Source organism: Hippopotamus amphibius, chromosome 7, assembly GCF_030028045.1.
Source record: "Hippopotamus amphibius kiboko isolate mHipAmp2 chromosome 7, mHipAmp2.hap2, whole genome shotgun sequence".
NCBI classification, from domain to species: Eukaryota; Metazoa; Chordata; class Mammalia; order Artiodactyla; family Hippopotamidae; genus Hippopotamus; species Hippopotamus amphibius.
This window is the reverse complement of record NC_080192.1, coordinates 97,861,565-97,875,244: the sequence shown is the minus strand read 5'-3', so window position 1 is coordinate 97,875,244 and position 13,680 is coordinate 97,861,565. Positions and strand designations below refer to the sequence as shown.

At 38.6% G+C, this 13,680-nt stretch overlaps 1 protein-coding gene across 9 annotated transcripts in view; it reads left to right on the top strand.

Moving 5' to 3' along the window:
- Positions 1 to 2,278: 2,278 nt before the first annotated feature.
- Positions 2,279 to 13,680, top strand: part of SANBR (SANT and BTB domain regulator of CSR) — a 93,244-nt gene continuing 81,842 nt past the window's right edge. For 8 of the 9 annotated variants that reach the window (XR_009054718.1, XR_009054717.1, XM_057741910.1 and 5 more), the window contains exons 1-3: positions 2,282 to 2,400; positions 4,459 to 4,587; positions 7,713 to 7,871. Coding sequence is in view for 7 of the 9 variants with exons in the window: in XM_057741910.1 (XP_057597893.1) it covers positions 7,722 to 7,871 (150 nt within the window). In the remaining 2 variants the exon portion in view is untranslated. Of the gene's footprint in view, positions 2,401 to 4,458; positions 4,588 to 7,712; positions 7,872 to 13,680 lie in introns of all 9 variants that reach the window. The other variant, XM_057741907.1, reaches the window with a different exon arrangement.

Sequence of the window (13,680 nt, the reverse complement as noted above, 5' to 3'; positions counted from 1 at the left end):
AATAGGCAAAAAAATACAGTAGCTAAAGCAAGACAAACATTTTCATATAACAGTCCAGAGGTAGGCAGGCAGTTTAGGGCCTGTTACGCAGCTTTGCTTCACAAGGTAATTCAGGACCCAGGTTCCTTCTGTTATTGCTTTGCAATCAATCGTATATGGGTTGTTCTTGCCCTCATGGTTTAGGCTGCCTCACCACCATTACAACTTAGTTTCCGCTTGAGTGAAAGTTTTCCTCAAAAACTGGGTTGCAGCAAGTAAGGAGAACATTGGGGAATCTTTCCCAAAGCAGTGTTTCCCCGAACAGCAAAACTGGTTAAGTTTTAAGCTAAGGGTATATGCATATTCATGAAGGGGTTTGAGCAGAGGAGAATTCAGCATAAAATTGGGGCAAAGGTCAACAGAGTCCAAGTCTTATTTGATTGAAGTCAGTAGGGCCAACATCATCATTCTATCCTTCACCTGGACAGAGGCCTTAGTTTCTGCAGAACTCAAAGATATAATTATATGTATATTCCTTGAGGAGGAGCTAGGACTCTGCTCTACCACTGCACTATTGTTTGACTGGCTTTTCTCTGTTCCTGCATTCCTTTGTTCCCTTAAGATCATAATTACTGAGACCTGTTCAAGGGCAAGCATTTCATCCAGGCTTAGATCACAAAATGGCTTAGGTCCAAATGGCTTTTCTTAGGTCCATAACAGCACTATTCACAATAGCCAAGACATGGAAACAACCTAAATGTCCATCAACAGATGAATGGATAAAGAAGATGTAGTATATACATACAATGGAATAATAGCCATAAAAAAAAGAACGAAATAATGCTATTTGCAGCAACGCAGATGGACCTAGAGATTATCAAACTAAGTGAAGTCAGAGAAAGACAAATATATGGCATCAATTATATGTGGAAACTGAAATATGATATAAACGAACTTATCCACAAAACAGAAACAGACTCACAGAGAACAGATTTGTGGTTGCCAAGGGGGTGGGGGGTGGGGAGGGATGGAATGGGAGTTTGGAATTAGCAGATCCAAACTATTATATATAGAATGGATAAACAATGTTTCCACTGTATAACACAGGAAACTATATTCAATATCCTGTAATAAACCATACTGGAAAAGAATATGACAAAGAATATGTGTGTAACTGAATCACTTTGCTGTACAGCAGAAACTAACACAACATTGTAAATAACTATACTTCAATAAAATAAATTTAAAAAAGAAAAAAAGAAATACTGACATGAAGCATTTACCTTACAAGACTGGGCCTTATGTTGTACACCTGACTAGGTTCCCAGTAGTAGTGTTACAGTGGCCTCCCCAGATGGGACCTAACCTGAAGCATAGTGGGCCCTTCCCTCCTGCCTCCCTTCCCACTCCCCACCCCTCCTTGCTGGCGCTCAGGTTTGCGGCAGAGGTCACTCCACCGCCCCTCTCCTAAGCAAGGAACGGGTGAGTGAGCAACTATCCACCAGCAACCTTTAGTGGTCCTGCTCAGCCATTGGTGGGTGCCACAGTGGGCCCCTCCCTCTTCCCCTCTTTTGTATAAAAGGAGCCAGAATTCAGACTGAAAGAAGATGGTTTTTTGAGACACTGGTCTGCCATCTTCACCTGCCGGCTTTTCGGAGTCAAGTCGTGTTCCTTGCCTCAACACCTTGTCTCTGATTCATCGGCCTGTCCTACAGCGAGCAGAGTGAGCTTGGATTCTGTAACAGTAGCACCACAATAACATACTTGCTGAACCTATTGTATGAAAACTCAAGGTGCGACCCAGAGCTATTTACGTTTTTCAAGAGATGCCTCCTGATGAAGACAATGCTTCACCCAAGATACTTCTGATGTCCCTCAGGTCATGCAACTTTCCCATTGCACCTGACCTAAGCAGGTATATAAAAGCCGCCAACAATTACATCCATTCTTTTAATTCTTCTATCTCCCCTGTCCCCTTTCTTCCGGACGCAGAGTTGATCATCTAAGTTCTGGCTCCCGGCATCTAGTTGCTAAGAGACAAGACGCTGGGAGGGTGGGGACGCTGCACTGCGACAACCTGAGCGTGAACGCGAGGGGGCGGGGAAGAAGAGAAGGTAAAATCTCGGCCCAGAGACCACTCTGCCACCGCAGCTCCTACGCTCCCTCCCGCGCGGCAGGAACTCGTCGCTCATTGGCTGCGCCGCAGAGGCGCTGGTCTGCGATTGGCCGGGTGGCGAGGATTCCCCGCCTCCCCCCCCGCCCGACCGCGCTGGTACCCGGCCGCGGCCAGCTAGAGGGCGGGGCCGGCTTGTGAGAGCGCTGCAGACGCCGTTGCCGGTCTGGTCGCGGCAGCTTCATGGAGCGGGCCGGTACCGGCCTCTGAGGTGACGGAAGCGCAGCGAGGGCCGCCGCGGCGTAAAGGTGAGCGAGACTCCGAGGGGGCTCGAGTGCGGGTCTGGGACAGGAAGTGCGGCGAGAGCAGGTAGCGCTAGCAGCTGGCGGGTTCCCTCTGAGGCCTCCACCCCTGGCGGGCGGGCGCGGGTCCCGTCGCCCGAAGTGCCCGCGAACGCCCCCACGCGCAACCAGCAGCCTGCCGGCCTTGCCTCCTCCAGATCCCCAGAGCCGGTCCCGCCCGCGAACCGGCTGTGGGAGCCCCAGCGTCTGCTGGCCCGGCCTCGCCCCGTGTCCCTTCCCCGCATCTTCCCCCGCCGCGCCCGGCTGCCCGCCCCGCGCCTTTGTCCGCGCCTCATCCACTCCGCGCCCAGAGTTTCTGCCCCTGCGGGGGAGCGGGGAGACCGCGAAGGTCTGGGCTGCCGGGAGCACGAGTTACGCAGCGAGCCTCTGGGGCCAAGGTTTGCAGGGCTTTGATGATTCTTCTTGGGTTTCAGCTGTGATTTTATTTTCCCCTTCACAAGGAAAGCCAGCTGCTTTCGTTCTCATTCGTGATCGGAAAGCCTGGGCACAAGGCTTCTACACGAGTGCGGCATGACTCAGTGTTATCTCCCATCCTCTGTTATGCCAGAGACCTTTGACCTGCCCTACTGCCCCCGCCCCGCTCGCTTCCCATCTTCCACAGCCTAGGGAAAAAAGTCTGTCTACAAGACCCCTTTTCTGTTTGAAGAAAGAAAAAGAAAAAGAAAAAACATGCCAGTGCATTTGGCCTTAATTAATTACATTGGCCTTATTAGTACATTTAAGTGAACTACGATTGTGGAAATGGGGGAGAGAACATGAGGTGTGTTCTTTAAAAGTGTAGAGTATTAAACAATTTTTATTTTTGGTAAATAGCATGTAACACGTTTCACATTAACATCTTTTTCATGTTTTATCGTGAATGGGAGTGGATCTAGTAATAGTGTAATTTGAACTCCAGGCTTTTTCTTTATTGACGGTTTTTGATAAGTCTGTACTTCTTTTCCAGAATGGGATGCACTGTGACAGCTACTCTGAGAGGATTTATGTGTTATTAAGGGTTATCCGTAAATACTACACCTTTCATTTCATACTTACATTCTGACTCTAAGGGATGCTTTCTTGAACATATGTTTAACTGGAGTTAATACTGGGTAGTTTTCCCTTGCTTGGTATGATTCAGTTGTGTAAAGAAAACGTCAACAGAAAAAATTTTTTTCACATTTAAATGATTTAAATTATTCTTAAACATATATATTATAAATGAGTAGTATTTATATTGGAAATACACATACCAATTTTAAAATATTTTATATGAACAGTATTTTTATTAGCTAACAGGTACCTGCACATTATAGGCCACAATAAATATTTCAGAAATTTTAAATGAATCTTTTTGGAAGTGAAGTGAAAAACAGCACCCAAGTCCTTGCCCTGAATTCTGTTTCAGACTGTTTTCTATTTAGGCCCAAACAAATTGTAATAAAATATCTCATGCCCTAACATACTTCCCAAATTGTGTAGTAGGAAAAGTGATGATGTGTTAGGCACACAAGTAGAGAACAACGAAGTTCTGTAAAATCTGTTTTCAACAGGACTCAAGGCAGTGTTTTACAGTTCTTAAACTAATTTATGGAAATTCTTATGCCAATAATGGCCAAAATAGGAAAATAGTAATAGCAATAATAAACTATTTATTGAGCATCTTTTGTATGCCAGGTAGTGTGTTATGTATATTATGTAATACTTACAATAACCTCAAAGGTAGGTATTCTCTTCCTTATGTTATAGCCAAGCCCATTGAAATCATAGGTTGTACTGCTGGAAATGGTAAACTAAGTAAAAATCTAGATCTGACTTTGTACTCATTTCCTTGAGAGCATACTTCATTGGAAAGTTGCTGTCTCTCATCTGTTACATTTATCATTTTGAATCTGTTTAATCTGAGGATCTTTGGAATGGTAATATTAACTACTGCAAACATTATGTAGTACTATGTGCCAGGTAGCACTGTCCATTTGTCCTCAAGAGTACATGGGCTAGCTACTATTATTCTTTGTTTTACAGATGAGGAAACTGAGGCATAGAGATACGTAATCAGAACCAGATAATACCTTAAGTGGTAGAACCAGGACAAAAATTTGGGCAGTCTGGCTCCAAGGTCCATAACCAACACTATTCTGGCCCATCAACAAGGTACCTCTCTGGTTGCTAGGAAGCTGTGATTTTAGAGTGCTTAGTGTTTTTCTTTGTTTCTTTTTAATGTTCATGCAAAAACATGTAGTATAACTTTATGATGTCTACCACCTGATGTCCTACATCAGTGTTTCATGTAAACAATTACATAGTACTAATCATAGTTAACACTTAACTGAGAGCTTCTGCATTCCAACTCCCCATTCCAACATTTAAACATCTTGGACTTCCTAGGTGGCGCAGTGGTTAAGAATCTGCCTGCCAATGCAAGGGACACTGTTTTGTCCCTTGCCCCAGGAAGATACCACATGTCGTGGAGCAACTAAGCCCATGTGCCACAACTATTGAGCCTGCGCTTTAGAGCCCATGAGCCACAACTGTTGCGCTCATGTGCCACAACTACTGAAGCCCACGTGCCTAGAGCCTGTGCTCTGCAACAAAAGAAGCCACCACAATGGCTTCTCACACAACGAAGACCCAACGCAGCCAATAAATAAATAAATTTTAAAAAAAATAAAATAAACATCTTACATGATTCTTGGCACAGATCCTAGGAGATAGATGCTGTTATTTTATGCTGCATCACATTTGTAAGGTGTTTTTATTGTCCTCAAAGTGGTTTCACAAAAATAATGCCTTTGATTATTTGTATGATGTCAAGAAGAGGTATTACCATCACTTAATTTTTTTTTAAAGGAGAAATGGTCATTCTCATTTATTAAAGTCCAACAAATGTTTTTTGTTTTGTTTTGTTTTTGGCTGCATTGGGTCTTTGTTGCTGCACATGGGCTTTCTCTAGTTGCAGTGAGCAGGGGCTACTCTTCGTTGCGATGCGTGGGCTTATCATTGTGGTGGCTTCTCTTGTTGTGGAACATGGGCTCTAGGCACACGGGCTTCAGTAGTTGCAACATGTGGGCTCAGTAGTTATGGCTCACAGGCTCCAGAGCATGGGCTCAGTAGTTGTGATGCATGGGCTTAGTTGCTCCACAGCATGTGGAATCTTCCCGGCCCAGGGCTCGAACCCATGTCCCCTGCATTGGCAAGTGGATTCTTAACCACCATGCCACCAGGAAAGTCCCCATCACTTCATTTTTATTGCAGAAGTTCAGATGACTTGCCTTGACTAACTTGTGTGGAGTTAAAACTCAAACCAGAGCTCCAGACTCTTATGTACATTGCTTTTTCCACTGTACTGGTCTCTCAGTGGATCTTTGCTTTATTCTTCCTGTCCTAAAATAGATAATATTTTTCCAGAGGAACAGTTTATATTTAGAGATTATATTCCCAACCCAGAGTCAACATCAGTTAAGTCATAGATATGGCTAGCTGTAAATATATGTAATTATTTTCACCTGTAAATTTATTTCTGACTTCATATACAATGTCTGGCACATGGTAGGGCTTCAGTAAATGTTAATTTTTTTTTTTTTTTAGTTTCAGCTTTATTGAGTTATAATTGGCATAAATTCTCAAAATTTTCTAAATTCGAAGGGAGTGGTTTCTTTTTATCCATACCACAGCCTTCTCCCTCCCTTGCCACACAAACAGCTTTCAAAATTGTTTCCTTGAGTCATAACTAACTTCAAAATGTTTAGACTCTATCTCTCCCTTCCCTAAGCCATCATTCCTAACTGCTGTCTCCCCTATACTCTACTTCTAGAATATGATGGAAAGAGCATGGATTTGAGAGTCAGTTTTACCTGGGTTTGAGTCTTTGCTTTGCCTCTTATTAACTCGGTGGCCTTGTACAAATTACTTAACTTTTATGAATATGTTTCTTTGTCTTGTAAAATTGTGGAAAGCCTCTGTCTTATAGGGTTGTGGTAAGAATTGAAATAACTTAGAGCCTTGGCACAGCTCCAAGCTCCTAGTAAATACTCAGTAAATAAGTTCTTGAAATTCTCTAAGGTTGAAAGAGATAACTTCTATTTCTCTGATAACACGGCCTTACCCTCCTCCACAATACCAACAGCTATTATGTGTCCCGTCTCTGCCCCTCGATGACTCCCCTCTGCTTTCGCTCTCAGCAAATGGTATTAAAATGATCTATTTGCTTGTATCCTCACCTCTCTGCTAGTATACTCCTTGAGGACAGGGACCATGCCATATTTATTATGGTATCCCCAGTGCTTGGCTTATAGTTGGGACTCACTGTTTATTGAGCTACATCCATTTGGAAAGCCTTCTAGAGACTTTTTTCTTGGTCATCTGTTGCCTGAACATTTTGGACACACCCTTAGTCACTCGATTCAGGGTCTCTTGGATTGAACCCAGAGGATGTGCCACGGTAGGAGAGAGGGTGGGGAGCCAGGTGAAGAAGCAGGGGAAGCCTCCACTCTGCAGGAGTGAGTGCATGTGTGTGTGTGCGCGCGTGTGGAAGTGCCTTGGCTTTTAATGTATGAGAGTCAGGGTGTGTGTTTGGGTGTGTGTAAGGGTTAAACCTTCTGAAGACAAAGAATAAGAGAACTTACCAAAAAATGTTTCAAACGTATAAAAACAATGCTAATTACATTTGTTGATATACTCTCCCCACCATAAGTAACTCATAATCACATGTGCAATAACAATGATTATGCTTATCCTAAATTGTCAGAGTAACTTGATTCTAAGTTTCGTTTGATTACATCAGTCAAAATTTAGTATACTCAATCTTCGTTGTATCATGGACATTCATTCACAGAGAAATAAAGGAAATATGGCATAGGACTACAGTGAAATTATTCTTTTTTAACTAGCGCTTTTTTTTTTTCACAGTTTAGTTCCACCATCCATGAACTGCTAATCAAAATATAAATCAGGCATACATAAGAATTTTTTTTAAGGAAGATATATTGTATTCAACTTTTTCTCTCAATATATATCTACCCTTAATGTTTTATCATACTTTTTAATCATATATTTACCCATCTCTCCATCCTATCCATCTTTCCACCAATCCATAATATTCAAATGCTGTGTTATATTTAAAGAGATTAGAGCTATATATTCTGTATTGATTTTAGGTCAGTTTTATTTTTCCTTTATGTAGCAGCAGGTAATTCTTAGAAATGAATTATAACTGATTTATAATGTTCTGAAAACATTTGGATTTCAGATGCAAATAACTCTGTCTTCTCTATCTCTAGTTCCAAAAGATGAGTCGTGGATATTCAGAAAACAACAATTTCCTAAACAATAACAACCAAATGGTTTTGGACATGATCCTTTACCCATTAATTGGAATCCACCAAACCATCAACTGGGAAACTGTGGCAAGGCTCGTGCCTGGATTAACACCCAAAGAGGTAAATAAGTCTTCCAGATATCTGCTGAAAAGACATCAGAAAAAGTGACCAATTTAAAGGAATAACTACTAAGAGAGAAGAAATATTTGAGTTTTGCTTATTCATATGTGTATATAAATACTAAATATGCATATGATACAGTTTGACTAGGTATAATGTATGTAAATTATATGATATATTAACCCATCTGGTATGTTTAAATTCAACCTTATCTTACATGTTTACAGCTGAATGGGTAGATAAAATTTTTGTAAATCCAATTTTATTATTAAATTGCTAATGCTATGCTTCTCAAACTTGAATAATGTACAGACCTTTTTAAAGGAAAAAAACTTGAAAACTCCCAGTGATGACTTAAATTATTATTATGGTGGAAATTAAATGTGCGCTAACAATACTAGGTATAAACCCACCTATATGATCATAAACCAAATTGATATTTTATAGACACAAGTGAAAACTCAAACCAACACAGTTCAGACTAAGTTTATTTAATGTGATAAGTAATAGTGTTTTGCTGAAATTAAATTGCTGATTATAATGCAAATATTGTGTAGTCTCTTATGGCACAAAAGTTTTTGCCTTTAACCTGTACTGCCATTTGACCTTCAAAGCCTTTATTCTTTCTCAACTTTTCTTTGTTTAACCTACTGTGAAGCCATGTGTTGCATCAGGACATTACTTGCCCTCCCTAGGCAGTAACACATCTCTTCTCTATATGAATTTTCTTCTCTACCTTTGTCTTTTATTAAAATTGTCTTTGGACAATTAAAATATTTCTTGGTACAACTTAATTTACAATTAATTTACAACAGGAAAGCAAATGGGCACTAAAATATTCTGTCATCCTAATGATCTAGATTATTTTGTTAATGTTATCCTCAGAATCAAAATTTACAATCTAAAAACTCTTATAGGGAACTCTTAGATTTCTGGTAATTAATCTATGAACTCTAGTTTGAGAAACACTCACCTCAGAACTTTTGTTAAAAGGAACCCTAAAGTGGGTGAATCATTTCAGATTTCTAGAAGTAGAAAGGACATTAGCGATTTTAGTAGGTTTTAAGCATATTCACCACTGCCTGGCCCATCATATACACTCAGTAAATACTTATCGGATCACTGAATGAACTAAGTTCTACCCTCTTCTTTTACAGCTGAAAAAACTGGTACCCACAGAGGTTACTTGCCCTTGGTTATGTTATAGGCCTTTGTGAAATGATGAGGGAACTTATTGTTTAGTGTATACTATCATTCCATAATCTATACTTTTTCATGTTTTAAATTTTTACGTTAGATTTTAAAACAAGGCAAACCTGTGAATTTGACTATTTGTCCAACTTTTTATTGTGAATATTTTCAAACATATAGAAAAGTTAAAAGAGTAGTATAGCATCCCTATATCCTTTATTTGGAGTCAGCAGTTCTAGGTGTTTGCTTGATCTCTTTATGTAAATTTTTTTTCGACATTTAACAGTTAAATTTCAGACATCATGATAACTCCACTACATAGACTGCGGCATACATCTTAAAATAAGGATATTATTACATAACTACAGTACCATGATCAAACCTAAAAATTAACAACTCCATCTTATCATCTAATATCCAGTGTATATTCAAATTCACTCAATTGAGAACTTTTTTTTTTGACCACGCTGTGCAGCTTGCAGAATCTTAGTTCCCCCTCCAGGGATTGGACCCATGCACCCTGTTAGTGGAAGCACAGAGCTCTAACCACTGGACTGCCAGGGAATTCCTGAGAAAATATTAATTTTAAAAATATGTATTTATTTATTTGGCTCTGCTGGGTCATAGTTGTGGCATGCAGGATCTTTAGTTGCAGCATGCGAACTCTTAGTTGCAGCATGCAAACTCTTAGTTGTGGCATGTGGGATCTAGTTCCCTGACCAGAGATCAACCTGGGCCCCCTGTATTGGGAGTGCAGAGTCTTACTCGCTGGACCACGAGGGAAGTCCCCAGAGAAATTATTTTTTAAACTAAAATGGAACTAAATGTGAATCATGCTATTTTTAAGTAATGTTAATTTTTAAGTAATTTCCTATTACTAAACAAGACGTACTCAAAGAACACACACACACATACACACACATGCACACACACATACAAGGAAATAAGTGAAAAATCAGAATTATAAATCTGACCCTACCTAAAGTAAGCTGTTGAAACTTTGTGTATATCCTTCCAGATACAGACATGTGGACACAGGTGGGGAAGGGGAGGGTGAAACAAATTGGGAGATTGGGATTGACATATGTGCACTGCCATGCGTAGAGTAGATAGCTAGCGGGAGCATGCTATAAAGCACAGGAAGCTCAGCTCTGTTCTCTGTGACGACCTATGTTGGTGGGATTGGGGGGTGGGAGGGAGGGGATATAGATATACATATAGCTGATTCACTTCACTGTACAGCAGAAACTAACACAACATTGCAAGGCAATTATACTCCAATAAAAAAAAGATTCTTTTCTATTCATATGTGAATTCTTAAAGTGGACATGTAACAAATGTACTACTTTGCTGCTTGGTTTTTCACTTAGCATATTGTAAAGTCTTTATGTGTCAGTTACTAGATGTCTACATTTGATGACAGTATACTGATATTTGAGCTATATCATAATTTATTGAACCTTTTGTTGGGCATTTAGGCTTTTGTTGGGCATTTAGGCTATTGTTTCCAACTTTGACTACTGTGAATACCACTGTAACAAATGTCTTATTCTCCTTTCCTTAGAGAATAATCTCAGAAGCAGAATTGCTTCATTAGAGGGCATGTGCATTTTTAAGGCTTTTGTTACATATTGTCCACTAGAAGGGTCATCTATGTTATACTCCAGCCAAAATAGCTGAGTACCTGATCCTTGCACTTCCTGTATCAAGTGTTATTTATCTTTTTGTATTTTCAAAATTTTTATTTATATGTAAATAAATATTTAATTTTAATGAATGTTATCTCATCACAGCTTTCATTTCTCTTTAAATCTTGAACAGGGTGAAAGTTTTATATTTTATTGTTATGTATCCTTTTTCTATTTGTAAATTTGTTGTTTTGTTACTAGTTTAATAACAATTTTCTATGTATTGACTATATTAACCTGTAATCTAGCTTATTTTTCTCAGTTTGTTTTCAGTCTATAAGTTATTAATGATAGTCTCTTGTATACAGTTGTTTAAAAGTTTGTTAAAATCTATGAATCTTTTAGATGTCTTCCTTTTTTGTCATGTTTAGAAACCTTCTAACCTGAAGGTTGTGTACAATACATGGTCACTTACATTTTCCTGACTACTTTTTATTTTGCATTTGAATCTTGACTCCACTTGGAATTTTTTTAGTTTTAACTTTTTTCCTAATGACTAGTTAGTTGCCTCAACATTTATTGAATAGTCCATTCTTTATTACTGGTTTGAAATTTCACCTTCAGATCTATTTCTCAACTTACTATTCTAATCCATTGATCTCTCTGTCTATCCTATTGATCCATATTGACTTATTTTCAATATTGTTTTACTATCTGGTGGACCAAAAAAATTATATATTTTTTAAGTTTCTTGAATGTTTTCTTAATTTTCTGGATTATATTTTTTTTTTTCCATTTTGAAGTTGACCTGTTGGTATTTTGAAAGTGGAGGAAGGATGAATTAAAATTTTCTAGATAAGTGTTTAGCTGAAATTACGTATCTAATTTTTCCAAAGCAGCTGCACCATTTTACACTTTAACCAGCAGTGTGTAAGGTTTCCAGTTTCTCCACATCCTTGCCAACACTTTTATTATGTCTTTTTTTTATTATATCCATCTTAGTGGGTGTGAAATGTTAACTCGTTATGATTTTGATTTTGATTTTCCTAGTGGCTAATGATGTTGCACATCTTTTAATGTGCCTATAGGCCATTTACAGAGCTTCTTTGGAGAAATGTCTATTCATATCCTTTGCCGATTTTTCAATTGGATTATTTTTCTTTTTATCATTGAGTAATAAGAGTTCTTTATGTATTCTAGATACAAGTCCCTTGTCAGGTATGTGATTTGCAAATATTTTCTCCTATTTTGTGAGCTGTCTTTTAATTTTCTTGATGGTGTCCTTTGAAATACAGACTTTTAAATTTTAGTAAAGTCTAGTTTATCTAATTTTTCTTTGTTGCTTGTGTTTTTAGTGTTATATCTAAGAAACTATCACCTAACCAAGGTTATGAAGATCTTTACCTATATTGCCTTCTAATAATTTTATAGTTTTAGCTCTTATATTTAGTTGTTGATCTATTTTGAGCTAATTTTTTATATGGTGTGAGGTAGGGGGTCCAACCTTTCTTTTACATATAGATATCATGTAATTTTTGCTTCAACACAAAAGAGGTTTGTGTTTAACAGTGTACTTTAAATTATTCACAGTTCACTTGCTTTTTGTTTAAGCAGTCATGTTCATTTCCAATATTCAGGATTCACAGTTTTCTAATTCAGTATTAGACATTTTTGTAAGCCTTGTTAAATAAGATAAATCTACATTCAGTTTTCAATATAGCTATAAGCTGTACCTAAAAGATATAAAAAGAATCTGTGTTTTAAAAGCCTACCTAGCCACTTACTCTGTTACAAAAAATAAATTCATTTTGTAGGAAAAATGGATTCAGTTAAATCACTTATATTCTTTATCCTATAGTGTACCAATGAGCCTGCACATTCTTCTAATCATGTTATAGCATTTTTTTCTTTGCCCAGACTTTCATTGCTCCTTTTTTTCAATCCTCATACAAAAATATTTTCTTTCTCATTTATCATATTAATTATTTTTATTTTATTTTAAGACATTAAAGAGATGGACATGTATTGATTATATAATTTTTTAGTCTAAACTTATGTATCTTTTTGTTTTTTTTTTGTTTATTTTTTTGACTGTGCCACACAGCATGTGGGATCTTAGTTCCCTGACCAGGTATCAAACCCACTCATCTTGAAGTGGAAGCATGGAGTTTAAAACACTGGACCACCAGGGAAGTCCTACACTTATGTGTCTTTTAAATGTGTTTTCAAAGGACTAAGCCTTGAATAGGCATTTCTTTGTAGTAATAGTACTGTAGTACTATTAATAAACAATCCTTGCTAAAAATGGTGCTTAATGTCTAGTGGGTACTTGATAAATATTTATGTAATAAATGAATGATGCCATACCCAATGCATTATTCACTTAACATGTATATGTATATGTGGTAAATATTTTTCTCCTTTTGTGCCTCCCAGATTACTTGGTCTGCTATATAACTTGCCACCCACGTTGCTGTCGATGGAGATTTTTGTTTTTTCATTTTATTTATTTATTTATTTATTTATTTATTTATTTATTTATTTTATTGGTTTTGTTGGGTCTTCATTGCTGCGTGCAGGCTTTCTATAGTTGCGGAGATCAGGGGCTACTCTTCATTGCAGTGTGCAGGCTTCTTATTGCGGTGGCTTCTCTTGTGGAGCACGGGTCTTCAGTAGTTGTGGCATGTGGGCTCAGTAGTTGTGGCTCACGGACTCTAGAGTGCATGCTCAGTAGTTGTGGTGCACGGGCTTAGTTGCTCTGCCGCATGTGGGATCTGCCCAGCCTAGGGCTTGAACCCGTGTCCCCTGCATTGGCAGGTGGATTCTTAACCACTGCGCCACCAGGGAAGCCCTGTTGATGGAGATTTAAACATGAATGCTATAGGGACTTCCCTGGTGGTCCATTGATAAAGAATCCACCTTGCAATGCAGGGGACGCAGGTTTGATACCTGGTTGGGGTACACAGCATGCTGCGGGGCAACTAAGCCCA